The sequence below is a fragment of the Phalangium opilio genome, unplaced genomic scaffold, assembly GCF_054372755.1.
Source record: "Phalangium opilio isolate 3A_F unplaced genomic scaffold, DU_Popi_V2 ptg000070l_1, whole genome shotgun sequence".
NCBI lineage: Eukaryota > Metazoa > Arthropoda > Arachnida > Opiliones > Phalangiidae > Phalangium > Phalangium opilio.
The window spans coordinates 12,073,120-12,099,862 of record NW_028324182.1 but is presented as its reverse complement, the minus strand read 5'-3'; the positions used below and the strand labels follow the sequence as shown (position 1 = coordinate 12,099,862).

At 37.3% G+C, this 26,743-nt stretch overlaps 1 protein-coding gene and 1 long non-coding RNA gene across 4 annotated transcripts; one reads left to right on the top strand and one right to left on the bottom strand.

The window, feature by feature from the left end:
* LOC149661678 (uncharacterized) lies at positions 1-5,428 on the top strand. 3 transcript variants are annotated; one of them, XR_016368970.1, is made up of 4 exons: positions 1-1,997; positions 2,052-3,700; positions 3,806-4,665; positions 5,305-5,428. It is a non-coding gene; the product is annotated as an uncharacterized LOC149661678 (long non-coding RNA). The 3 variants fall into 3 exon arrangements; XR_016368971.1 differs by lacking the exon at positions 5,305-5,428 and having other exon boundaries at positions 2,052-3,517; positions 3,589-3,700; positions 3,806-5,242; XR_016368972.1 differs by lacking the exon at positions 5,305-5,428 and having other exon boundaries at positions 1-1,989; positions 3,806-5,242.
* On the bottom strand, positions 5,377-22,704 carry LOC149661677 (uncharacterized). The gene is made up of 6 exons (XM_089843241.1): positions 21,602-22,704; positions 18,059-18,520; positions 17,845-17,965; positions 17,453-17,622; positions 6,980-7,145; positions 5,377-6,206 (listed from the first exon to the last, which is right to left on the bottom strand). The coding sequence occupies exons 1-6, from the start codon at positions 21,803-21,805 to the stop codon at positions 6,025-6,027; spliced, it is 1,305 nt and encodes a 434-aa protein (XP_089699367.1). The 5' UTR covers positions 21,806-22,704; the 3' UTR covers positions 5,377-6,024.
* Positions 22,705-26,743: the final 4,039 nt, after the last annotated feature.

Genomic DNA, 26,743 nt, shown 5'->3' with positions numbered 1-26,743 from the left:
GTGATATCTAGTTTATTAGGGAGTAGGTATAAATTCGCCACATTTCCAGCTTTATCTCCAGTCCAAACGTATAGTAGGTCCGGAGTTAATCCCCGCCTCTAAATTACAACCAGCAGAATCTCATTGGTTCTTGAAAACTCATGCACGTCAGCGCGACGCGAATGACGAAAATTACTTTGTATTTTCCGACTGAGGAGAGGCAGCGAAATAGCCCGGCCTCCTTTTCCCTCCCCCCTTGTATTTTGAAAGGGGGACTGGGACTATGACGCGGCGCGAATACTTAGGCCACCTTCTCCCTAATAAACTAGATATCACTTCTTGATGGGCCCCCAAAACTCTCGGGAAGTGGCATACGTTAATTTACTAATATCATTAAACGAGCCACCGGTAATGACTCCTCGATCTAATAAATTAATTCCCCCTTAAAAGAAAACTGTCCTGGATGATTAAAATATATCGTATCCGGTATGGTATATCGCGATCGCTGGATACATACGCAGGTGCTGAATTTGATTATAGCTCGACGTTCGGACAATCTATTCGCTCAGAAGACATCGTGATATTAAAAAAATAAATCGTTCCGCCTTGCCAGTACAAAACTAAAACTACCAAGAGTATATTATAAAAGATGTCCCCTCTTAAAAAATTATCAATTTTTATAGGTTAAAAACCTCCCGAAAGATCGTCCAACTTCCTTTCGACCCACCTGGACTGGCAATCTCGACTGCATGGCGATGCGCGCTAGAGATGTAATCGACTGAAATAAGAGCGCCTTCCACTCTATATTATCTCAGTCTCTTACCTAAGTTACCTTTAAAGGGAAGCCGACACTAATTAATTACAACTCTATAGTAAAAGTCAAAATAAAGTGTCATGGTTTCTCGGTCGTACTTGTACATTTTCATGGGTTTGCCTTTGTTGTAGGAAACCAGAAGTATATATAATACTTCTCCTTGAGAGGAGTGTACCACAAAGTGGGGCAATTGTAACGTCACTCTTCCCTAAGTTCTTCCCAACATCAAGCAAGGTTACTAAACCGAATCACGTACACGATAAATAGTTCCCTCATCCTAACTCTATTAGCGCTTAACTATTTGCCAAGGTGTATGCGCTTGTGGATTTTTGTCCCACGTCAAGACGATCAAGGTTTGTGGGTTGATTGCTGAGGATTTACTATTCCAAACAGTTAATAGAATTCAGCCCTTAGAGCGATGCCCATCTTAAGTTTGATGAGAAGGAAAAGCAAACAAAAAGGGCACATCACCAGGGAAGAATCATGTTACATAAGCATTACGAGGATACAGAGTGTCATCCTTCTTCCATTATCCCCTTCTGAGATAACTTTAGTCGAAATAAAGTTAGGTAGCTTATTTTACTCTCCCTTTAAATGGTAAATAACTTCTTATATCTTTTGTATAACTATGGGAAATCGGTTTACGTATATATATACGTGTCATATTTATAAATATGGGCTCAGCTAAGGGCCATAAGCGTCAATTATAACCCGGCCGGGGGGGTGTGGTCATTCGGAAACCAAAGAAGAAAAAAAAACCCACGTGATGCATAATTCATCGTGCGAACCTGAATCGCGTGCTAGGATGCTACGGATGCATCGTGTATATATATTTTTCTAGAACTCTCTTTGAACGGGAAAGAATCATTGCCTTAATTATATATTGCCAAAACTATATTCAACAAATTTCCTTTCCATGAGCTGATGGTATACTGACTGCGCCATGGTGGTTCTTAAAAGCTTTTGCAGGGTCTTCGTCACCTGCCCGATCATTGGTAACAGTTCAACAACCGTCTCAACGACCACTATACGACTTAATCGTTGTTTACTACCGTTTAAGTACGTTATTTTTGGGTGCATTTTTTCTCTCAACCCAAAAGCAGATTTAAACAGATCGTGGGATTCTTTTTGGGTATCCATTCATTCATTCTTTCATCATTAGAAGAGCTCTACTTTCATTGATTCTTAAGTGATATGTAAGAAGGTAAGGTATATAGCGTAAGTGTGGATTTTTTAAAAATTATTTTCCTATTTGCAGGGAGTATGTTTAATGGAGTTGAAAGAAGTGTGTATGTTATAAAGGAGCTGGAGAAATTTCCTCCCCATTTTTCAACTCTAATTGCGCGTCATGGTTGCCAGAAATTTGCAGGTTTCGAATTGAACGATCAGTGAATCGAATAGAACTACAAGCTTTTCAGTCTGTGGTAGATAGCGGTTGAATTGCCCTCACAAATGCATGACTTGCAACACTTGTCAGCGCACTATCTAAATAAAAACCTTGGTTTCCAAGTCTGTTTCAGAGCCAAGGTATCGCAGTTCCTAACGGAGGGTCTAAGATTTATTTTCTCTTGTAAACTTTAAAATTTTAAATTAAACGTTAAGTAGCTCTTTAACTATACACGATTAGGGGGTATAATTTGATCAATAAACTAGCTAAATTTTCCCATACATATAAAAAGACAAGCGTAAAAGATTTTGATCGGGCTTTTATATAAAAGACCAACACCATTTATGGATGGTGTAAAAATTGGCGCCAACGAACTCGTCTGGTAACTTTGTTAAAGCGCCAATTTATTACTACCAAAGAGGCTCATACCACGGCCATTATTACCAGGGATTAAGGAAAAAAGGTGTTAAATCGGTGTGCGGGAAGATGCCAATAGACTGAAACCTACCTGGTTGGGTGGTTTCCCTAAGACACAACCCAAACAACCTTCCTTAACTTTAATTAACTGGAACCACACGAACAAATAGCTATAAGCCCCTATAGACCACTTTAAAATATAGTGTATGTGCCCCCCTCCCCCTTTGGAAGCACGTGACCTCTTTGAACCAGCACGAGACACAAAACATTGTGACTGGTTTTATACCGTGAATCCAGGTAAAAGAAAGACATTAAGAAATACCTAATTGACAATAATTTAACAATAAAAACTAAAAATTATTTGGGCGAGTAACCGCCCCGATATTTTAAAAGTTTAAACGATATTTTAACTTCAATCTGGTGACTATTTAAACAAAAGATTATGGAAATAAAAAGAAGAAAAAATCGCTTACCTTCGGGCCAAGTTTGATTAGATTTTGATAGAGATTCCATTGTATTGTTTTCGTTGGGTTTTTTTTAAAAACCGGATTTTTATGAAATATTGTCGAATGGCGCGATCGGGTTAATAAGGCAAGTTGAAAACCGCTGGCGAACGTGACTAATTAACATTAGGCCTAATTAATGTTAAGGTCCTACACCGTTATTCCCGAAATATGTCCGCCATATTCATTTTTAGCCTAATAAACAAAATGCGCATGCGTTAGTAGAAATACAACCACTATAGCCTTCGGATTTTTTTTTTTTTAAGTTTCGTGGAGGGCAATAAATAGAAGTGACACAGAGAATCTTTTTCTTCATTTAATGTAAGAATGAAAGGTGAAGACGTTTTCGGGCATTCTATAGTGTACTAACGATATTTTTGCCGTGATAACGTCAATACAGGCTCCTGGCACGGTACCGTAAGTATTCCAGGTGTCACGTCTATATTATTTTAGTGTCAAATTCATATAAGCACCTTTCTCTTTCTAAGGAGAGCTTAAAAATAAATCTATACTTTTTCCACCAACTCGCTTCGATGCAGGTAGTTCAATTTCAAGTTCAAAGCCATAAAAGCGTGAGGTGGTTGAACTAGATATACCAACGTACGTACCATCAGCATGCTTTGATTAAATATTTCAATAATTGGCCCTTCACGAAAAAGGTGGGATATGTTACTTAAAAAAAAAATAAAAAAAATTGTTTTCTAGAGATACAGCACCACAGATAGCGTTCACCACACCTTTTGGCCTTAGGCCCGATACGATACCAACTGTCCCTGGCCAAGAGAAAAAAAAACTAAAAAATAAAGTACCCAACATGTCACGGAATCTTATAACATACCCTCAATCCCGCACAAGCCAAAGGCGCGTAAACACGAAGATTACATATTTTGACGACAGCAGTCACTTGCTCTGTAATAAAACTACTTTTTATATATCCTCCATAGAGTATAGATTGTTACCTACACCGAACCGGTATAGACTGTACAGGGTGCTTCTGATAAGTCTCCCATAAAATGTTCTTTGGTTGAAAATGTAACTTCTATCTCTATTATGGCGTCCGGGCCACTGTTTTCGAGTTAATATTCGAGTGTTTTTCGGATGACCACTTAAATTTAATTAAGAAACTAATTTAGACAATTATTTCTAATTTAATTGAAAAGACTTATCAAATTATAACTCGAAAACAGTGTCCCTTGTGGCAAGCAAAATGTCATAGATAGAAGTTACATTTTGGACGCAAAATAATGCACCCAAAGAACATCCCTCTTAATTTATTTCAGACTTATCAAAACACCCTGTACACACTACACAAAATATTATAATCCCCTGAATTGAATAAATTCCTACTCGGAGAGTAAACGAAAAATCAAAATCAAGAACACATTTATGACATGAGAACAAGTCTCCATGAGCTGAGCTCACATGTTGGGTCGTTCCTTATACGCTGGCAGTGATGTATGAGGGAACCGATAAACGTTCCCAGGACCTATATGGGCTCTTTCTAAGACCCAAGTACCCAACCACAAAAAAAATATATTGGACGTTTTAAAAAATATTAAAAGAAGGTATATAAATATTCCACCTTCTTTGATAGGATTACGGTACGCTTAAAGAAAGTCACCGCTCTTAAATTCTTGGGAGTATTTGCCAGTAATTAATGATATAAACCACAAACCAGGTTCTTTGACTATATCCCTCTCTCTGTCTCTCCGGTGGAAAAGAAACCACCATTCAATATCGTTTCTCACAAAGAACTTAATTTAAAGATAATCTTTATAAATAAAACTGAACTGGTCCAGAGGGAGGGGGTTAGGTGACTTAGGGACCCATAGGTTCAGGCAAAGGTCATCGGAGGTCACTTCAATGTGGTTTAATTTTGTAATTTTACATTTAGGACAAGAGGTAGTTAAACACACCTGAATTTAAAGATAATTTTTACAAGTAAAATTGAACTGGTCCAGCTAGGGGGGTTAGGTAACTAAGGGACCCATAAGTTCAGGTCATCGGAGGTCACTACCAGGTGGTTTAATTTCGCCATTTTACGCTTAGGACAAGAGGTAGTCAAACACACCTGAATTTAAAGATGATCTTCATAAGTAAAATTGAACTGGTCCAGCTAGGTTAGGTGACTTAGGGACCCATAAGTTCAGGTCATCGGAGGTCACTTAATTCAATGTGGTTTAATTTCCTTATTTTACACTTAGGACAAGAAGTAGTCAAAGACACCTGCCTAAAGATCCAGGAGGGCATGGGGAAGAAATTCTTTCACCGCATCATTGTTTTTGGTCCAAAAATTTATTTCTTTATAAAAGACAAATGTAGGCCTAAAATAGGCTTAAATCTTCCTGCGTGCAAAGATACATATCAAATTGAAAAAAAAAAAAATAATAATAATACAATTTGTAAATCATTATATTATAAAAACACGGCAACTTGTGATGGATGACTCGTTATTAATATTAAAGTTAAAACTGTATGAAAAATATGTTTCGTTTTTTTTTGCTTTTAAGTGTCAATTTATATAAAAAGAATCACAACAGACCGTATCGCGCCGATGTATAAACCACAACATTGTCGGTCGACGAAGAATGTTTAATAATAAAACTGTTCTTGGTAGAATCTTGAATTGTTATTTAGGTGGACGGATATTACTCGGTATAATTATCCTTAATGATTTTACGCGGTTGAAGTTCGGAATTAACGAGGCCCTCATCCGTTACCAGACGCGATACACTCACTCACTCACGCACAAACACTTTTACCATTTAAAATTGTTGGAACAAAAACGTAAACGCAAAAGCGTTCGCGCGCACGGAATGTTGTTGGAGAGATGGGGGTAAAAGGTGTTTATTTGGGCTTGGATGGATTCTTTTTAGAGCACATAGTTTACTAAATTAATTTTTTTTGGATTATCATTTTTGAGATCACGTGCCAGTATCTTCCAGTCTCGGTGTCCCCGCGGTCGTTTCCGGTGACGATGGTGCCGACACTGAGATACTTTGTCTTTTAAAGTAATCACCGCAATCTTTGCAGAAACCGTAGTTAATAAGACCACTACCGACTGGAAACTCTTTCTTGCATCCTTTACACTTTTCTTTCGGTGTTTCTATAGTTATTTAATAACAGATTAATTAATATTTTAATCAATATTATCAGGGATAGATTTAATTTTAGAAGAGGGAATGGAGAACAGAGTAATCTGGGCGCGCGTCAAAGTCCCGGACGGAGGAGTATGAAAGAAGAGGCGGGTCATAGCGACAAAAGGAAAAGGGAATTACGTATTTTTCGCCGTCCCCGTCAGCAACGTCATCAAAACGTAGTTTCAGTAAGCCAATAAGATAATTTAAACTTTTCGTTACGTGTTGGAGGGAAGGACTCTATACTGGGCTATGAGTCGGAATAACTGAAGTAAATACTAACCGTTCTCCATTCCTACTTTTAAAATTAAATCTGTCCCTGATATTATAGAATTCTCCTTAACAATGTATATTCATTTTGAATTTAAAGGTTAAAGGTCAAAGGGAAATAGAAATTATGGAAAACGAAAATTTTGTAATAGGTTGATGCGGCGCGTGTGAGCTAGGACAATCACCCATATAATTACAAGAGTGGATGTTTTTCTTTTTAAATAGAAATATGATCGAGATGAATTAAAGTTTTAGCTGGAGGGTAAACCCTAAAGTTAGTAAATTGCCTATTCATAAAATAAAACAAAAGGGGGCACGCGTTCAAGACGATCCAGGAACGCGACCAAAGGAAGATGCTTCAAGAAACGGAAATCGCGCGACCACCGAAAGCCCTTAAGGCATAAAGGATGGATAGATAGAGTAAGTAAGGATATAGTAAGTTAATTTAAAATTGATCATTAAAGATTCTTACCGGTATGTAAGAAAAGGTGGTTTCTTAGGTTCGTCTGTTTGCTGAATCCTCGACTGCAAACGTGGCATTTATAAGGCCACGTGCCACTATGAACGTACATGTGACTCTTCAAATCCCCAGGCGTCGGAAACGACTTGGAACAGAGGCCACACTTATGAGGCTTTTCCTGCGATACGTAGTGTGTATGTTCGTATCCAAGGGGCGAATTCAGACAAGAGAGAGGAAATACCAATCGAGTCCATTCATTCAAGAAAAAGGAGAAAGAAAAAAATCTTCAATTAAAAGAAGAAGAGGCCACTAAAACTCGCTCGTCATTAAGAAATCGTTAACGGTTAACTGTAATTTCCTGAGCTCGCGCGCTACGCCAAGAGGGAAGCGTGCTAGGGAGGATGTTAGCGAGGGGATGCTGTATAATTTATCCCGATCAAATTCCAATCGTAATTAGAAACGCTTTTAGGGGAAGACTATATATCTCCTTATAGTGGCGCACCCTCGAGTATACCATATACATCCCATTGATGAACTCCGCTTAGCCTCGGGAACCATCATTTTACTATATAATATAGCCCGATCAAAAATGTTATTGATTTCATTCCAAATAACTTTAATATATTCAAAATGCACGTTTAAAATTGCGCTGCCAGCAAACGGGCCCTTGCCTTAAGAAGAAATATTGGGATTGGCTCGCGTACAGGAAATCGTACATCTCTGTGCGGAAAGACCGCCATTTCCTAGGTCAATAAATATTATTTTTGTTAGGCATGCCCTTCAGGTCTGAACCTAAATGATATGATGAAGAGAGTTTACACCAGGACACTCGGATCAATTGAATTGGTTTAATTAATATGGCCTTTACCCGCTAACCAGGAAGGTATATGAATATGATTGGTGCATGCAGGAACCGTTTATGAACTATAGTCTCAGGAAAAAAACAATTAAGGAAACAGAATTATATCGTTGCTAGGGTAACCCTGACAAAATTCTCAGAGCTAGCATATATTGAAAGGTAGCCCTGCCGTACACGTAGGCGTTTGATCTAAAACAACCTCGTAACATCTCATTAAATTCTTAAAAAATCCTCTCTATCTCTTTCTCCAAACCAAAATGATTTTATATGTTTTCAGAAGAGCAATATTGCACCCTAAACCCCCATAATTACTTTGCAACGATGACTGTATTAAAAACCTTACAATACACGTGAGGTAGTCGTATATGTAAGCGTTAAAGAATACCTCATCATATTAAATAACAAAGTTTCTCTCTCCTGAAGATTCATCCGCATCCCTCCTCACAAAGGATGAAACCGAGAGAGAAACTTTCCTAAACAACTATTAAGAAACAACACCCGCGGTAATTCTTTTTGACTTCAATGGTAATTAACAGGGGGATCGACAATACAAGCCCATACTATATCGTAGTAATTATAATTAAAAAAAAAATAAAAAAAACTACATAATATTACGTCGAGACGGCGGCGGTTTTGGAAAACGTCTGGATCGAGAAGAGCCCCGAGATGAATCAGGGAGAGAGATTCTATACTCTAATATCATACTAGGGAACATTACCGTTCGAAATACTATTCCAATACCCTTAAGCCATACTAAAACCAAAAAGGCTCCATAAAAATCATCCAAGTATCTATACTTGAACCCAATATTCCCTGTCAGAAAACGTAAGGAATATTGTAATTAAAAATAGCTCGCATTAAGAGTCAAGTAAAAAGGAATATAATGATTATGAATGAAAAATAAAATTAAAAAAAAAATACCAAATTATATTAAGGTATATATTTTTCAAGGCGTGGGGGACGAATATCGTTTTAGGCAATTTTTAATCCAGTTTCATCGTTTTAATTCGTACTTTAAGGGGTAGTTATTAATAAATTATTAAAGAAGCGTGGCGTCTCCGGCTTTCCGCGTGAGGAAGCGTCTTAGACGATACGTACGATCCACATTGTCTTGTCACTAAAATTACCCGACTTCATTATATAAATTTTTTTTTATAAATATGAATGGCGACCGTTAGGCTACGAGACGAAATTTCCAATTCCGTCGGATATTCTCGCCCGAAAGCAATTTAATTAACAAATGTTATTAAAAGAAATTAAAGTCGCGTCTTCGTCTTTATTTCTCTGATTTCCAGTTTTTCGGCTCTTTTTACTTCAATTTAAACTGAAGGGGGGCCCCCTAGACACTCCGGTTGCGCTCTTTATTTGTCTTAATGCCGCGCGACAACGATTACAAGAGCGTTGATTTCACCTTCCGGCAATTAATTGTTATATACCTAAATACTCTACTCCATCTTTTTAAAAATATATAATAGAGAAATGAATATGGAAAGGGAACTAAGAAGAGTTCCTTCCTCTCTATTTTTCTGAGGGACGATGAAGAAGAAGTTCAACATGTTTTTTGATATATTTAAGTATGAAAAAATTAAGAATAATTATGTAAATAAGTTAAAAGGCACGCGGCAAACTGAAGATATCCGGTGTTTTATGGGTTTGATTTTTTTCTTCCGTTGTGGATACCGGAAAAATGGTTCGAGGTGGGCCAAAAACCCAAAATCCTCTCCTGTACTGGTAACCACAACTGAACTCTAGAGCTAAGAATGTAAAATTTAATGGTCTATTTAATTTAATAGACCATTTCGATGTAACTATATAGAGGGAAAGACACGGGGGGAGGTAATACCATACATTCCATCTCGGTGTTGGCGTCTGCGCTGTAGTGGTTTTGTATCATGACAATGCGCCTGCAGAGACGAATGGCAATGCATCAACAAAATTGTATGTCCCAATACTAAGGGTTGCCTATCCCTTTTTAGTCACATCGTATGATGGATATCTACGATGGGGCTCTTAGTTTGACCTTCCCTGTAGTAGTAGTAGTGCCACAGTCCCCTGTCTTTGCAGTTTGTAAATAGACATTGACTATAAAGAATAGGCCAATCTCTTGGATATAAAGAATTGAAACCGCACATAGAAACAGAAGTACGATTCGCGCTAACGAATAATGCAGTCCACTATGTTTCACGACTTTTAAATGTCACTACTAAATAAATCTTAACTTTTTAATGACCTGTCTTGCATGATTACACAATCTAACCAAGGTAAGGTAACATACATCAAAAAAGGTCAATACAACCTCTCCAAGAATAAATTCTTTCTGAAGGAGAAGCCGAACTCGCCTAAATAACTTAATGATATGTTCTCCCTCCCCTTAACGAAGTCATCTTTTATCTTTTACAAAACACTAGCTAGCATTAAAAAAAAATTATTAAAATTAAAATGGCAAAATGTATTTTGTATATCATATAATTTATGCGTCTTGCCCTAAGGAGTTTTATAAAGCGAGACAATATTACGCGAGTGGAATTGACCAGAAAAAAATTGCCAAGCCATAAGCTGAAGCTAAACTTATACTGCAGAAGATGTGCTGGTATATAAAGTATATAGTATGGGGCGGGGTCATATTTAGAGAGAGCGAAAAAAAATATATATATGTATAATATATATAAAAAGTTGCGTAGCATACGCGGTCGGAATTATTCAGTATGTCTAGCTAGGGATATATCGCCGGATAAAATCTAATATATACCATACCATAGCATACCGGGCCCTGGGAATAATAAAGCACCGATGCTATGAAAAAACATTTAAAATATTTTGAAACATTAGATCTTAAACGCGTTTGGTAAAGTCAAGGTTTTGTTCGCACTCGTGGGAAAATTTAGTTTTGGGAAAAAATTGTTTTATAATTATATAATTTATAAAATTGTGGTATACATAGTTTTCATTAAAGTGATTTCTTTCGAGGGGTCAGTCACTTAGCGTAATCCGTGTACACGACTGTACCTTTGACTGTACTTAAGGGATTACGTGTAATCTTTGTTTCCTGCCCTTGACAGTGCTTAAATGATTACAAATAATCCGTAATAGGTGTACAGAGATTCTGAGAGTGTTAAACCCCTCTGTTTCTTTGCAGTTCGTGGTCAGATTATTTTGGTTATCCAAGACTCAAGAGGTTGCGGAAATGGCAGCAGTTCAGTTTGAATCAGTACTTGACTAACATGGAGGGGGTTAATTGAAGTCTTTCTTATTTCATAGGTCTGTAGTTTAGTATACATATTTCTTCCGTCATCAGTATCGCGATTCCCATTTAAAAATCTACGGAATTAATTTTGTTTTCTTATTTTGCAGATCCCAATCAATAAAACGTGGTGAAATTTTGTAATTACGGTCTGTCTTTTAATTATGTAACAAAAATGTTTTAAGCTCAAACCACGTATACATATCGCGGTAAATAAGCTAAAACGGAACAGGTCATAAAATGCCAAGTCCATAATGGTTTTACTGAGATTTTCTTCTATCGGGAACTCATATATATATTTTTAAAAAAAGAAGGTTCATACCACCGAGGTGGGGTAAACCACGCCCAAGTCGGCTTATTGCGTAAACGAAAGAAGAAATAATAAAAAAAAAAGCTTTTTAGCGCGGACCGAGCTTCTTCAAAGGGAAAATGTATCATAATTTGGTTTTAAATCATCAAAATTTACTTTTGTGTATTTTTAAGTTAAAATTATGAAAAATTCAAGACGAATTTCTATTTAAAACAATAAGTCTCTTCAATGTAAGAAAGAGGTATAGGCAACCCACAGTATTGGGACATACAAAGGGGCTGATCCATTGCCATCTCTGCGCACTCTCTGGACCCAAAACACCTACAACGCAGGCGCCGAAAAGCGAATATGGAAGGCAAAGTTTTACCCCTACATCTTTCACTCTTATTTATATCGAAGAAAATTATTATTATTTCTGATCTAAATGAGCGAAAAATTTGTTAATTGAAATAATCTCGGCCAAGATATTGTAGGGGGGTGAACTTTGACCCGATACATCTCTGGACATAAATCGAATTGATGAAATGGGGGTTCGTTTTTAATTAAATAAAGACATAGTAGAAAATTAGAGCGACATTTTATCACACAAACTGATTACTCTACTCTATTAATAAAAAAATGTTTCATATGAGTTCAATTCAGTTCGAAATCCATCTACCTTAAAGAATCTTTTAATTTAACATAAGATTACGCGATGCAATTTACCTTTGAAAAATCTTTACGCAAGCAAAGTATAAGAAGAGATCTATCTAGAGAGGTTTTAAAGAGATGAGTACAAAAACTGAATTTGTCCGCCCTTGCCTTGGGCAAAACCAGAGGAGTTCTTGTATATTAACACCGACCGATTTATAGTTTGGTCAAATTCACCACACGATCATCTTTTAAGAAAAGTTCTCTTTTGCCGATCATACATAGCTAGATGTGGAAGACCCCTTCCTTTTTGCCAGCAAAACCGGGATTAAAATACTTGGTTACCTCTACAGGGAAACACTGGTAAACCGCTTAAAAATTTAAAACACGCGCAAATCTCCAATAAAAAAAATTCTCGCGGCTGGCTTTAGCATTTTTAACAAATTTTGGGCATCAGATTTTGGAAATTACCAAGAGTATTATCGAAGACAGATATTCAACTCATTGGTAGAGTTAATTTCAAGGCATAGATAAATTCATTATTCGTGTTATAAATGAATAAATTCATGATATTACATTACAGGCAACGAACTTTTCAGCGTCACCAACTATTAATTTTCGGATCGAGATAGAATTTTCCGCTTTTGAATATTATATATTATTCTAATTTTCCTCTTTCAATTTCATTTCAATATTATTCTTTTGTATATCGATAAATATGGTATATTTATACAGGGTGTAATTAAATTAAGCGGGGTGTTCATTGGGTGCACGATTTTGAGTGGAAAATGTAACTCCTATCTCCATTTTGGAGTCCGGGTCGCTGTTTTCAAGTTATGATTGTCCAGAGTATTTTATGGTTGACCCCTTAAATTTAATTAATTAAGAAACTAATTTAGACAATCATTTCTAATTTAATTAAGGGTCATCGCTAGATCAAATTTTCCCAAATTCCGCGAGTATCCCTTGTGTTTTTAAGCATATACATCTTTGGGTTCCCTGACTTTTCCATGCAGCTTTATATTTGACCTGAGGCGACAATGTTATCGCTTCAACTCTACGTCACATGTTACAGAAATTTTGAAACTATCCTATAAATAGAATCGTAGAAACGATAGCAGTATTTTTACGAATTCAGATATAGCTTTGTGAAGATTCAAATGGTTTTTAGTTTCAAACATCTATAATTCTCCCGGGCTTTGACTGCTGGACAAAGAACAGAACAGAACAGTTACTTGCGCATCTCTAGCGTATTCCAACTGTTTCTCTAGATCTAAAAGCCATAAAAAAAGAGGATGGACGGTGGATCTTACGTAAGGACGCGATGCATTGAGTGGGTATCGCTTCCCCGCGTGGCGTGACCCTGTCACCCCTCGGGCTACGAGTTCATGGGAATTCCTATATAGCTTTTTGCTGTTGTAAGTGTTACGTAAAACGGTAATAAAAGAAAATCTATATCTATAGACTACAATGACCAAAAGATAACTTTTAACTTTCTCCGCGCGGCAAAAATTCAACCAACCTAACCCTCTAAAAATATATTTTAAGAGAGTCAAATAGTACTCGTATACATTGTATACAGATCTGGGAGTGGCTATAGCACCCGAAGATATTCTACAAAATAAGATGTTTTCGTATACTTTTATACTTCAAATTCGGTATTTGGCTCCAAGGGTTTTTCCTTTGACAAATTCATCGGCTCTTTCAATCTCTAGTATTGTATTGAATGGAGATCTTTCAACGTTTGATATCATTACCTAAGAACCCCGGTGCTGGTACTAACTTCCCAACCATGCTTTTAGCATTCTTACAAAAATTCCAGAATGAATTTATTTCTATAGAAAAATCACAGGTATATCTAAACTTCAAATCGAGGCGAAAAGCTACCGAATTCGAATTTTGCGAATTCAAAAAACTAGAGATCAACACCCGATTTGAAACCATTTCTCACACTAAGAAACGTACCTTCGTCGGGCAAAGTAGCCTTCACTCATAAGTTTATAAGATATGTTCCATAAGTATAATACTACCGATACTTCGTAATGCGAGCTATAGTTCGAGAACGACACGAGAATTAACTTCAGACTCGGTTTTGCACCGTCCATCTTAATGTTTAGTTTGACAGCGCCTCAACAGACGTCTTCGCTTTACCTCGAATCTATGACCTACCTCACTCACTACATGACAAGCTCCAGTTTGTAACTAGAGATTAACAAACTTATGGAAGGAACATATCTTATGAACTTATGCCTTACACGCAATGCAATATAAGTTCGTACCTATCTTTCTTTCCGTAATACATTTTCGGTGGCGTCATGCAACTCCTCTTTTTGGAGGTTAGAAATCTCTTGATTTATGTATTAAGGGGAAACCGTATTTTGTACCCCGTGTCAAAACAGATTAAACCCAAAGATGCACCCGGCTTAGCGTTTTGTTTTATCGCGAGCTCAGCCTCGGAGAGCGAGATTCCGAAGTCGAGCGCCACAAACCGAGTCTTCTTTTCCTCCGTAGTTTTTACCTGAGCGCGGGAATTATTTATTGGATAGTTTTTTCAGCCAAGCGTATATGGATGGTCTCTAACCATCTATTCAAAAAAACCTCAAAGCACAATAGACTGATGGTGCAAGTCCCTTTTTATTGCGGAGAGGAGGAAAAAAATATCGCGAAATTGCGTTCCGCGCGTTAGTACGACGTGTCTTTGAACAAAACACCAGTAAAGTCGCCAAAGAACTACCTTAAAAAGCTCGGACTGGCTCTCTCGCTCGCTCGGTTCGGGATCTTTTAAGGCATTACAGTGATTTACAAAGATTACCTTATACTTCAACTTGTGGCTAGCGTTATTTTTTACGATTAAAATAAAACCCGGCATACTTGGTTGGGGTCGTGTACAGAGGGGTTCGACAGTAGAACATTTTTGATTCCGTACTATATGTTTTGAATTAAACTTTGCATGGACATTGATAAGTCTGCTATGAATTAAAGGGTGTATTCTTGAGGTCAATCCGAGGGGAAAGGGTCAAAAGCATGGGGGTCTACAACATTTAGTTAGGGAGATTGGGCTAATGAACACTGATTGGCCCTATACCAAAGAAATAGTCGCACATGTACTACGGCAGCGTAGGCACGCTTCTACCCATTTAATAGTATACAATTCTGCTATAGATAAAGCTACCATAATGTTCTTAGATTGTAGACTATTGAAGGATGAATTGTCTTACTCAACACGTGTGGCCAATCAATGTTTGGTAGCACATATCTCCGTAGACCCCATGCATGTTCTTTGACACTTTTCACTCAATTTCACCTAAAGAATACACCCTTTAATTTAAAGCCATACCTATCAGAAACACCTTAATAGTTTTATCGAAGGCAACTATACAATTAAGTTTATTTTCAGAGTGACGAACCTCTCGTAAGATACCTGCATGCGCTCTCTAGGATCCAGACTTTCAATATGATCTGAAAGAGCGAGCTTTCTTTCATTTGGCTTATTTGTTGGCGGTACCGTTTGTTTCCCCGTGTAGTATAGAGGTTTTTATGGAGCTATATAGCCACAAATGGCTTTTTGGCGGGAGATTCGCATTACCGAGATTTCAACGACTTTAAAAAGAAAAATTCTCTTTTGATTAGTGACCACCTATATCGTGGTTTAATCTTTTAAAAGCATAGTTGCGTATTATCATAATTATTTGAGAAATTTTTAGGTTTAATATAAGAATTTAAGTCATCGTATTTCTCTTTAAACTAATTGGGTGATTTCATCCTGAACACGTGAACATAATCTAATATAAGTTCCCTAGAATCATTTATGACCAAATCGAGCATAGCTTCATTTTGCTAGTTTTTAAAATTACATAATAGTTAAGCTTCATTATAAAATAAGTAATCAATTAATAATAGAGAACCATTTAGTTAAAAAACAAATTGGTGATTTCATCCTTAAATAAACACATCCGAGTACCCCAGAATTATTTGACCAAATCGAACAGCTTCATTTTGCTAGCTTTTAAAATTTCATAATAGTTAAGCTTCATTATAAAATACGTAATCAATTAAGAATAAGATAATAATTTAGTTAAAAATCAATCATTAAAATTCACCCTTAATACGGGTAATACCAGTTAATTACAAACGTGGCAAAAATAATCTAGTTTTATTATGGCAACCACATTAATTTAAATTGATCGAAAAATCGCAATTTAGCTAAGCCACTAAAATCGAGCGCGGTAAATTACTTGATGTAGGTAATAGCGCTAAAACTATATCTATATAACCTCGATTCGGATTTCAATAAGAAAATATTTTTTGCGCAACCTTACTTAACGATTATACGTAAAAATTCATTAAATAAAATTACCCGCGTCGCGCATTAATAAAAAAGTAAAAAAGGTATCATTTCGATTAACCCCTATAAACGATTAAGTCTTAGAATTAACTTTAAAAAAAAAAGTCCCCGTGCAGTTCCCGCTCTACACGGAAGGTAAAATACCCAAATCAATTTCATACCTTTCAGTTACAGGGATTAAGAGTAAAATCGTATAAAACCATATATATAACGACAGAAGTATACAGTATATATAGTATAGTAATAGATGTAAATACCTAATTCCCCTCTTGGTTACTAAGAAAAAGCTATGAAGTTTTGGCAATTAATTTCTGTACTTTAAATTAAGAACTTCTAAAACGCAACACAGAATTAAGCATCGAGGTTTGTGACTCGAGTCATAATCGACCACACGCGTCAATGTTAAAACCCTCCGTATGTATAAAAACACTAACAGAATTACACAAATTAGGCCCACCTAATCCCGAGTTTCAATATATACATACACTACGGAGCGTGAACTAGCTGTTAAACGATTCAGTGAACGCAAAAGAGGGTTGGGGGTCATCTATGAAAGAAATCTTTTGATACATAAGGGGGAGGTTATTAGGTAAGCTAGGGAGATCGCCGCGTGCCACGCTTACGCGACCCCGCGCGTGATAATGACATAATAGAGAAGAAATAAAGTAAATAAACTCGGAGTTATCAAAGGAATTGGTTTAACGGAAATCAAGATTTAGGGTACTATGATTACGGCTCCAAAATTCGCGGCGCGGATAAGTTCATAAGATATGTTCACCATAAGTTTGTTAATGTCTGGTTACAAACTGAAGCTTGTCATGAAGTGACGTAGGTCATAGTTTCAAGGTAAAGAGACGCCTGGTAAGGCGCTATCAAAGGCTTAGTATACAGACTAAATAGGACCTATTACCGAGTATAGGACTTCAATTCCATAGAACTAGCTATCAGTAAGTCTCTAGCATAATTACGAAGAATATAGGAAGTGTAATACTTATGGGAACATATCTTATAAACTTATGAACCATAACTTCTCGCTTAATCTACTTCGAATTGAATTGAAATATAATATAATACAAAATGAAAATGAAAATGTTCTTTACCTTGTTGTGCGTCATTCGATGATAGTAGAGATTTGAGCTGGCGGTAAAACGTTTACCGCATACGGGACACTGATGAGGCTTCTCGCCCGAATGAATTCGACGGTGGGTGTTTAGGGAACTCGACGTACTAAAACCCTTGCCGCATACGTCGCAAACGTGAGGTTTTTCGCCTATTCAATATAAGATTTTCATAATTAAAAACCTATTTTCATCCTACGTTTACTTTCTAAGTTCCAAAAAATATTGAATTAAATATCTATTTTCGTATCTGATTTTAAAATTTCAATCGCCGTGTTAAAGATATATTTTTACGGGGTTGTTAATGACTGTTATTATCACAAAATTGCGCCAGATTTTTTGGCAATGAAGAAGAAAATTGTCAGTGTAATTACCAGTGTGAGTTCTCATATGCCTTCTTAGAAGGGAAGGTCGGTCGAAAGCTTTGCCGCAATAAGAACACGGTAGCAACGTGCGTTCCCTGGCTTTCTTACGAGGTTCGGATTGAGGTAACGTCTATAAATAGGAGATATTAAAAATTTGATATATTGATTAGTCTCTTGGCGATTTCGTATATACTCTATATGAAAGAAAAAAGAAACAACTTACGCTTTTATCGAGGGTTAGAAACCTGCTGTTAATTTTAGAGCCGCTGGTTGAGGAATTGGTCCAATTAGAGGAGACGTCCGTGGAAGACGAACGAAGAGAGGATGACTTGTTATTGGGTGGTGTAGTGACCAGAGACATTGACAAATCCAATGGACTGTCTTCGATTCTTTGGCGCCATAATGTAACATTGACGTAGCGACTAGAGACTGGGGTAGAGGTCAAAGGCGAGAGTCTGTCCGCCGCCGAGACGTCACCGTAGAAGACAACCATTTCGGTGTTGGGTTCCACCGTCCGGGTTGTTTCGTAAAAAATGTCGCCGTCCAAGCTTCGGACAGCTACCATATTGACGTCCAGCGAGAGCGGTGATGTGACAAAACGTAGGAAACGAATCCAGTTACAGTGACGAACCTTTTGATCCTCAACTTCTTGGATCTCTTCGTAACAACCGAAACGGTGCCGAAGCTGCATGCCAAATAAAAATTTTACTTCATAAGTAAACAGTTTCGCTAAACATTCGTATTAACAAATCATATTCATCAATAATAAGTATGAAATAAAATCCATAATATTCTGTTTCCATATAGTGTTAATAACGCCTGGCTTCTGCCAAAAACCCCATTCATTCATTCTTTCCCATCCATAGATCTCCCGGGCAACCAAAGACTTACTAAGAAAAGTATAGTAAGTATATATTGAAGATTGGGGGCTTATGTCCAGCTCACTTTTTAGCTCGAGGAGACAGGTGATGGGACCGACTAACTTAAAAAGAAGTCGAAATATACATATATATATTTTAAACAAAAAGAAGAAGGCACGAAATAAGTACGGCTTAGAATCTCCATCCACCTGGAGCATCGGCGACACGCGCTCATTTCTTCATCACTTAAGTTTACTTTAGTTATAGGCCTATAGATTCGGAGAAGCTGATGCGCTGTAACGAATGTAAAAAACCTTCTTTTCCAAATGATGGGGAGAGAAAGAATGAGAAGAGCAGACTGACTGTAAGATGCGCGTTCCGCTTCGACAGTCAAACACAAAACAGCGCTTTCATTTGGATATAGTATAGGCTACTTGTGCCATTCTATACCAGAGGAATAGGCCTAAAGGTTGAAGAAAAAGCATGCATGGTCTAGGAGGATTATTAGAGAGATAAAACACTATCAGTCTAACAGAGAGTTATACCTTTTTGATATCGACCCGTCGGACCCGATCCTATACGTAACACCGCATTTACTTACTTCTTTAACTAGAGGTTTCTGGTTAGCCTTATCTCAAAAAACTGACCCTAGAATTATACGACTTCCTAAGTAATAGAGAGATTAAGCCTCGTTGGTAAAGAACAGCTATAACGGAAGGTAATACTCATGCACGCCTAAAGGGGGATACTGACTGAATCTTTCTATATTTCTTATCTATAGCTGCTCGAATTCGCAAAATATTTAGAGCTTGTTTTGTTTTTGAGTATTTTAGTTGGCCAGAAGAGAATATTCTTGACTTCAACTATTAGATAATATCTAATTTGTATAATTAGACAATTTTCGCCGGTATCTGCATGTAGTATAAAGATATTTATACGAAATCCTCGAATATGAGATAACTACGCAGAAAATTCATCAATAAAAACTAACTATATTGCAATTTAAGTTTTGGTAAAAACCACTAAGGTGATTTATGGGTAATATTAAGCCAACATCTTATAGATCAAGACCATTAAACCCTCGTACAGCAAAACCACCATATAATCTTGTCATTTCGCCAACTAATATACGACTACATCTTAAAAGGCTCTTTACGCGGTTTTCTGGCCCCTTTCCCGTAATATTAAACAATTAAATGCCCCTGTAATTAAGGCTCTTAACGTATAACCGTTCGAGCCCCATCACAAAACACACGGTGACGGTATAGAACCCCACCGCGATATAAAAACGGTAATTTATATTCACGAAAATAAAATTAAGATTAAAAACCTTGAGAAAAATGTTTCATGCGGGGACGTATGGACCCTCATCTATACAGAGAAAAGACAAACCGGAAGATAAGTGGTGAAAAAAGCAATACGGAAGGCGCGAAAGATATAGTAAATACGTGAAATATATAATGACTTAAAACTAGAATTTTTCGGAAACCATCTGGACTTTTTCTGTCACCAAAGACACCTCAAAAGCTTTAAGAGAATATGCACTTTTCATTTTATATTGTCTCTATGATTTTTCTCAATTTGAGAATAAACTGAAGTTAAAGGCATAAGGCAAACAAAAATAAACAGCATTCTAATACCATCTACGCCGCCTTTCAATCAAGGTGTTACTTCATCCGAAAAAAATACCTAGTTTATCACGCGGAGCGGATGGCGTAACACGAGGGTCTCTTTTAATGAAAATCCAATAAAAAGAAAAGGACTCCCGTATATACTTTCTTTATCGTGTACGAAAGATGGATTCATGGTGAGGGAGTTTCTTCGGACAGATGGTTGACCGCGCGATGTTTCTGACAGACGGAGAAACTACACTACTATAGGAAGGTTGTATTTTGAAAAAAGTTACAGATAGCGTATACGTAATGTAATGTCTTTTCGTTCACGATATCGCAGATTTTTGATAAGAAATTTCAAATTTGAAATTTGGGGAGGATGTTGGCTGGGTAAATTGGGAAGTTGCGGTTTAAGCTGTCACGCGATGCTACGAAGGATTAGCAGTTGCATGCTCTCTCGTGGAAGATTTACATAACTGAGAATTTTCATCAGTTTTAACTTAGCAAAAAAGCAAATGATGTAAAATTTGAAATTTGGGGAGCTATAGCTTTTAGACATGTAGGTTGGGAAAATTCGGTTGCGGTTTAAGCTGTCACGCAATGCTACATAGTATTAATATCAGTGGCATGTTGCCCCGTGGAAGATAACTAAGAACTTTCCCCGGGCCGTTTATAGCAAAAAACGAAATGAAGTAAAATTAAAACCCATGTTTTGATTGGCGCATATCGGCTCAAAATTATTATTTAGCGGACACTTTTAAAAATGGGCAATATACTTCATTCATTTAAAAATTAATGACCAACGTTTCAAAATATAAATAACCGTCTAGTGCAATTCATATTTCTTAGAATAAAATAATATTCCTAGAAAAGTTAATGCCTCGGAAAAACAAATAAATAAATATTACCTCACAATCCACGCAAAACCTTTCCATATTTTTCAATTAAACCTCAAAATTATCCAACGCAAATAAATTCCATACAAATATTTATCCACTATCTCGTGACATAAACTCAGATACGCGCGTCCGTCCTCCCTTACACTTTCAATTGAATTAAGAATAAGAAAAAGAAAAAGGAAGTAGAAGAGGCGGCTCGGATTCTAATTCTAAATTCAAACCAGATCAATATATATACAGAGACCATAACGAATCTCGTGCGCGGAATGACCCTAAAGGTGTTACCCCGGGGTTGTACCGGAAAAGAGCTGCATGGTACAAGAGAGCGTGCGCGGGTAGGTGGGTGGATGAACGCAACTCGTCAAAGTGATGATGAAAATACATGAAAACTCACGTCGTTATCGTCAAGAAGACTGTAAACTTCGAGCCTATCGAGACGGATAGTTCCTTGAAAAGGTGAGAACCTCCGTCCTTTGGCCACCGTTTGATTGCTCCAGATTCGGACGCCCATCTCGTAGAGTCGATTGGCGTTGGCGTCCGTCGTTGAGGGTATCAGGACTAGACTGAATTCGGACGGAATTAAAACGCACGTCTCCATTCTCTTAATTCTCTCGCGTTTATTAATTAACAGTCAAATTAACGAATACACGCGATAAACGATACTTAACGATAATCCTTTGGTTTAAAACTAATCACTTAAGAGGTCATATTCTTCATCATCGATCATCAAGTCTTTTCGTTTAAAGAGTTCGATAAGGCGATTATTAAAATCCTAAATTTGGTCAAAATTCTGTCTTCCCACTCTCTGCTCATTATTTTTATCCTCCTAGCTCAGATATCTTCTCCGAACGTTTTCGCGAGGTCAAACTCAAAGTAGAGGTCAAAGAGGTGGCGTCGGGTCATTATTGAAATCAAATCAAATCAAATCAGTTTCGTTGATAAATTCCAATTTACAACAACATTGTCACTTTCGATGGGGTTCGTTTATACGATGCAAAAATTCTCGTTCCGAATCCAAAGTCGAGCGGGGAAATATCATTTTAATTGCTCTATATTAAACGATTTGACCCCTTCGGCGTTGGCGCCAATAAGGTTCGGAAAAAGGATGGTGCATGAAGAGTCTTTTTTGGGGATGATGGTCCAGCCCGCGGATAAAATATTGTAGATCCCGGCGGAGCCAGATGAACCTGTTCGGTTGTTACGTCGCGGGGGGATTAATTCGATCCGATACGGACGGAGTATAGTCGGATTGAGAGAGGAGAGAAGAACTGACGGTCTCCGAAAGATTCGAAGACTTCAAGCGAGCGTGGGCTATCTATTTTTCCAGCGGGAGAAAGCCGTAGGGATATCGGCGGCAACAGCGAGTTCGAAGTGGTGTATAAGACGCCCGAAGTGGCGCCCAGCCTCTGGGTCCATCTTTTTTCGCATCCGACCCCTGCGCTGCAGCACCAGTCCTTGGCTCTAGTTTTTTCTTAGCGGCAGGTGATTGGCACCGCCAATGGCCCCACCCTACTCCCCGAGGGGATCAACGTTAAAATTTTCGTCGCTATAGGTCTGACCCGGCCCGCCGCGTGTGGATTTTCAAAATTTTAGGAGGGGGGAAGCCAAAAAGTTAGATAGATCTTACGTAAACCAGCCTCCCCTTTACGATATTACCATTACTTTTAAGAACGAAAGCACCGCGCAACCATATAATACCAACTACGTAATTTCAGAGACTGACTTCCCACAATTTTGATATCAACCCCCCCGTCCTGAGCTTTAATTTCGTATCGTTCTTTCTTAATTCTTTTTTTTTGTTTTTTCTTTTTCAATTTTTATCCACGACAATGTACTTATTGATAGGCAACTCGCGTAAGGGATGAGAATGGAGCGAGATGAAGAGACCAGAGAGAAAGAGGGGAGGGATAACCAGGGGGGATGGAGAAAAGACATCACTAATGAGAAAAGTCAAAACGGATAAGTTGGAGAACGAAACGAATTCACCACGCGACACGTGCGAAGTATAAGTCGAAAGAAACCATCTTAAAACGCAATTTCGGACCATGGACAGAGGTATAACGAAGGATGGAAACGTCATCATCATGATTAGATAGATTCTTGAATTATATATCGACTTGGAATCGTGATGCCCGGAAGATGCTAAAAAATGTTAATCCCAAAATGGTTCCATCCAAAAAGCAATTTTTTTTATTTTTTTTTTTTTTATTTTTCAGATTGGTTTAAAACTTTTAAATTGGTTTTGGCAGATTTTTTTTTATCGATTCAAGGTTTTCTCGTGACGCGACTTAAGGTAACAACCTCATAATGTATATAGATGTTTTGGCACCGGATCAATAATCTCGCAGGGTACTTTAATTAAAATATAATATTCTCTACTTCTTTTGTAATTAAATAAATAATTAATTAATAATTATGTGACTAATGCTGTTTTAATTTTAAGTTAAAACAAAACCATTATATTTAAAATTAGGTAAAATTTGAGAAACTCGGATTGAGACGCAAATTTAAAATTCATTACCGATTAAATCAAAATCAAAATAAGAAAAATCAATAAAACTGATTGCCAAAAGTGAGATATTTTCACGTGGTTACAGAAATGTGGCTAGTTTCCAATTTCCAAATGAAATTTTCAGTAAACAACTTAAGAAGGCCACCACCAAAATACTCTCTTTCTATAACAGTATTGCCGAAAACAAATACACGCGTATCGGATTTTAACTAAAACGGATTTGTTTTGGTATCCATTTAAACGGCCACTGGTTTTCCGCTTGGATAAAAAAGCTATTCCTATCATGGGCAGTAGGAGTTAAACGCTTTGGTGAGCTAAGGGAGCGAGACTATTTAATTTTTTCCACCTGCTCCTAGACTCTGAAGCTGCGCTCTCTTGACTCCCATCTCTCTTTCTCTCTGGGATAATTTCTCGGCGCGGTGCCGGCGAACTTTCAAAAGCATCCCCATCTTCCCTCCATCCTTATATGCTAAAACGGTAGCCCCTGCATCTCGACCCTTAGAATGCCCCCTTTTTCATCAGGCAACCTAACCTAAGTAGTCTGGACTTTCGAATTTATTGCATCGTTTCAAGAATAATGAAATATTGTTTAGCCCCCTTAAAAACAGGGGAATTAAGCTCTCTTAACAGACCGATCTCGCTGTTAATAATTTACCTGGTTCATTATTCATGGCATGATTGAATAAATCGTATGAAAGCAGAAAAGAAGTAGGCATAGATACTCTTTGCATCGTTATGAGGTTTTTTTCTTTTTTGGGAATCAAAATGGGATTAGGCTCCCTTGCCACCTCTAATTTTGAGCCACGCGGGGGTATATATTAACAAGTTGGTTGGTGTATGGGCAGGTGAAATGCGTGGAAATTTTAACCGTTTGTTTTTACGTTCGACGCGCGGACACGGGGTTGTAGATATAATTAAAGGGATTCGCTTATAATAAGCAGACAATAGTTTCTGCATGGTTTAGTTCAACGAAACGCGTTCGCAAAAATTATGCGTGGAATAATCAGTGAACTGTTACAATAACAGCGCGTCAAAAAAACGAACTGATTTGGTATTTAAATTTCTGACTTATTTTATTGAACGATTTAATTACTTGGGCAAATTTAAACGCTAAAGAGTATATGATAAGTAAAATTGCAATCTGTTCAAAGGTACCAATTTCTCGGGCCTAGATCAACCATACCTGGACATAATAAGGTTTACATAAACTTTGGGAAGTCATAACTTTTTTCAATTTTAAGTTAAAGACACTAAAATTCATATTCATGGATATTGACTCATCCCGATACTCTATTGGCTAAGTTTAGGTTTTCGAAGGACATACAAGGCTTAGTAGGAAACACAGAAGCTTGGCATGCGTGCTCTCAAAAATCCCATTCACGTTCCATTGTTTAAATATACGACGATTAAAGAGTCAACGTGAGCTACCTTAGAGGTATATTTGAACCATTTTACACAATAGGATTATTTAAAACACCCATAAAAACCTTTTAAAAGAAACTAAAAAAACGCGATAAGTTGTCCGTAATGAGTTTGGTCTGAAGTATAATTACGAAGTACCTTAATTTTCGTCCAGACATTTTGAGTAACAATAACATCCGCGATATACGTTGGTGCCAATTTATAATTGACCTTTTCCATTGTTATTTAGCGTGACCCCTCAATTCCTGGCTTCCATCCCTATTGTTAAGATATAGATTGGACGTACGCGAGACGCGTGTGGGTCCGTCCCCCTCTACTTGAACCTTACCAACCTTATGAATGGGTCCCTACACGAATGGCGCGTGCAATCTCTGTTAAAATTGCCTAAAAGCGTCCATGCGTGGATGCCAAGAAATCCATGGCCATTTTCTTTATACTGGATGGACCCTATCCCTTCTTCAATCTTACAGAAACGATATTTCGCCCAGGGCATAAAAACAGTGGGTTGGAGTAGAACTCCTTCTTCACTTTGTGATTTAACAGAATAGACTTGAAGCTGTATGGGCAACCCCTCCCATTTTTCGGGACCCAAGGGAACTATTGTTTGCGGTAGTATTAGGTAAGAAGGCTCAAAAATCTTAACTCTGTAGTAAGGGAATATGTTCATCTCTTCCAAGAATATTGTAGTACAATATAGGCCTAACTATGAGCTTGGGTATATCACACGCACTTATTCATTCATAAGGGCCGAATTAAATAACCTCATACTATTTTGTATTGTAATCAATTGTAGAATAAAGTTTTGCTTACCCATAATGTAGATGTTCTCCCATGACCCAAGGCGACAGTAATTTTGGTGTATCTTTAAGTTCTTTTTGTAGTTTGGGTGATATTAATGGAAAAAGAGGCAGTTCCAGCATTTCCATTTTTTGTCCATCTTTGATCTTGGCTTTGGGCATTGGTTTTTTTCTTTTTCTTAGTGATGTCCTTGTTGTGGGATTCACTTTTCTTTTCATTGAAAAAAAGAAATGCGTATTTCTTTCGGGCACGACCATTTTTCGCATCTCGCCGGCCCTCGGGGCAATATTATTCTTTTTTAGTCAAGTTACGATTGCTTGAAACGTTTTTTTATTTTATTCCAAATAGTTTTTCAAGGTTGGCTTCTTCTCTATTTAAAATCTAATAGCCTGAGAAAGTTCCTTAATTATTAGAATTACATAACGATATCAACCAGATTACTTAAGCCTAATCACGCGTTAAAATCTATGTGACCCCAGGATGACCCGGCCTGACCTCTAACTCTAAGATCGACGGAAATCATCCTTTCTGGGGAAGTCAAACGTTACGAAATACAAAACTACCTTTAAGCCTTGGCTCGATTGAAAACTATTTATCTTTTAATATTTAATTAAATTAAAAAATAAACCAAACTCACCATCAAATATTAAACAAAATATGCATAAAATCGGGTTTCAGTTCATTTTAATATTTGAAACGTCTGTCTTATCTTATTTATATAAAAAAGGACAAATCTCTCAGCAACAGTTGCCCCATCTGTAATAATACCGCGAAACTATAGTGCGTTCAGCGCTACAAATCGAT

Coding starts and splice junctions, on each gene's coding strand:
- LOC149661677 (XM_089843241.1), bottom strand. CDS start 21,805: ATGGAGACGTGCGTTTTAATTCCGTCCGAATTCAGTCTAGTCCTGATA. Junction 18,521..21,601: donor GTCTTCTTGACGATAACGAC/GTGAGTTTTCAT, acceptor TTTGGCATGCAG/CTTCGGCACCGTTTCGGTTG. Junction 17,623..17,844: donor GCATATGAGAACTCACACTG/GTAATTACACTG, acceptor TATATTGAATAG/GCGAAAAACCTCACGTTTGC.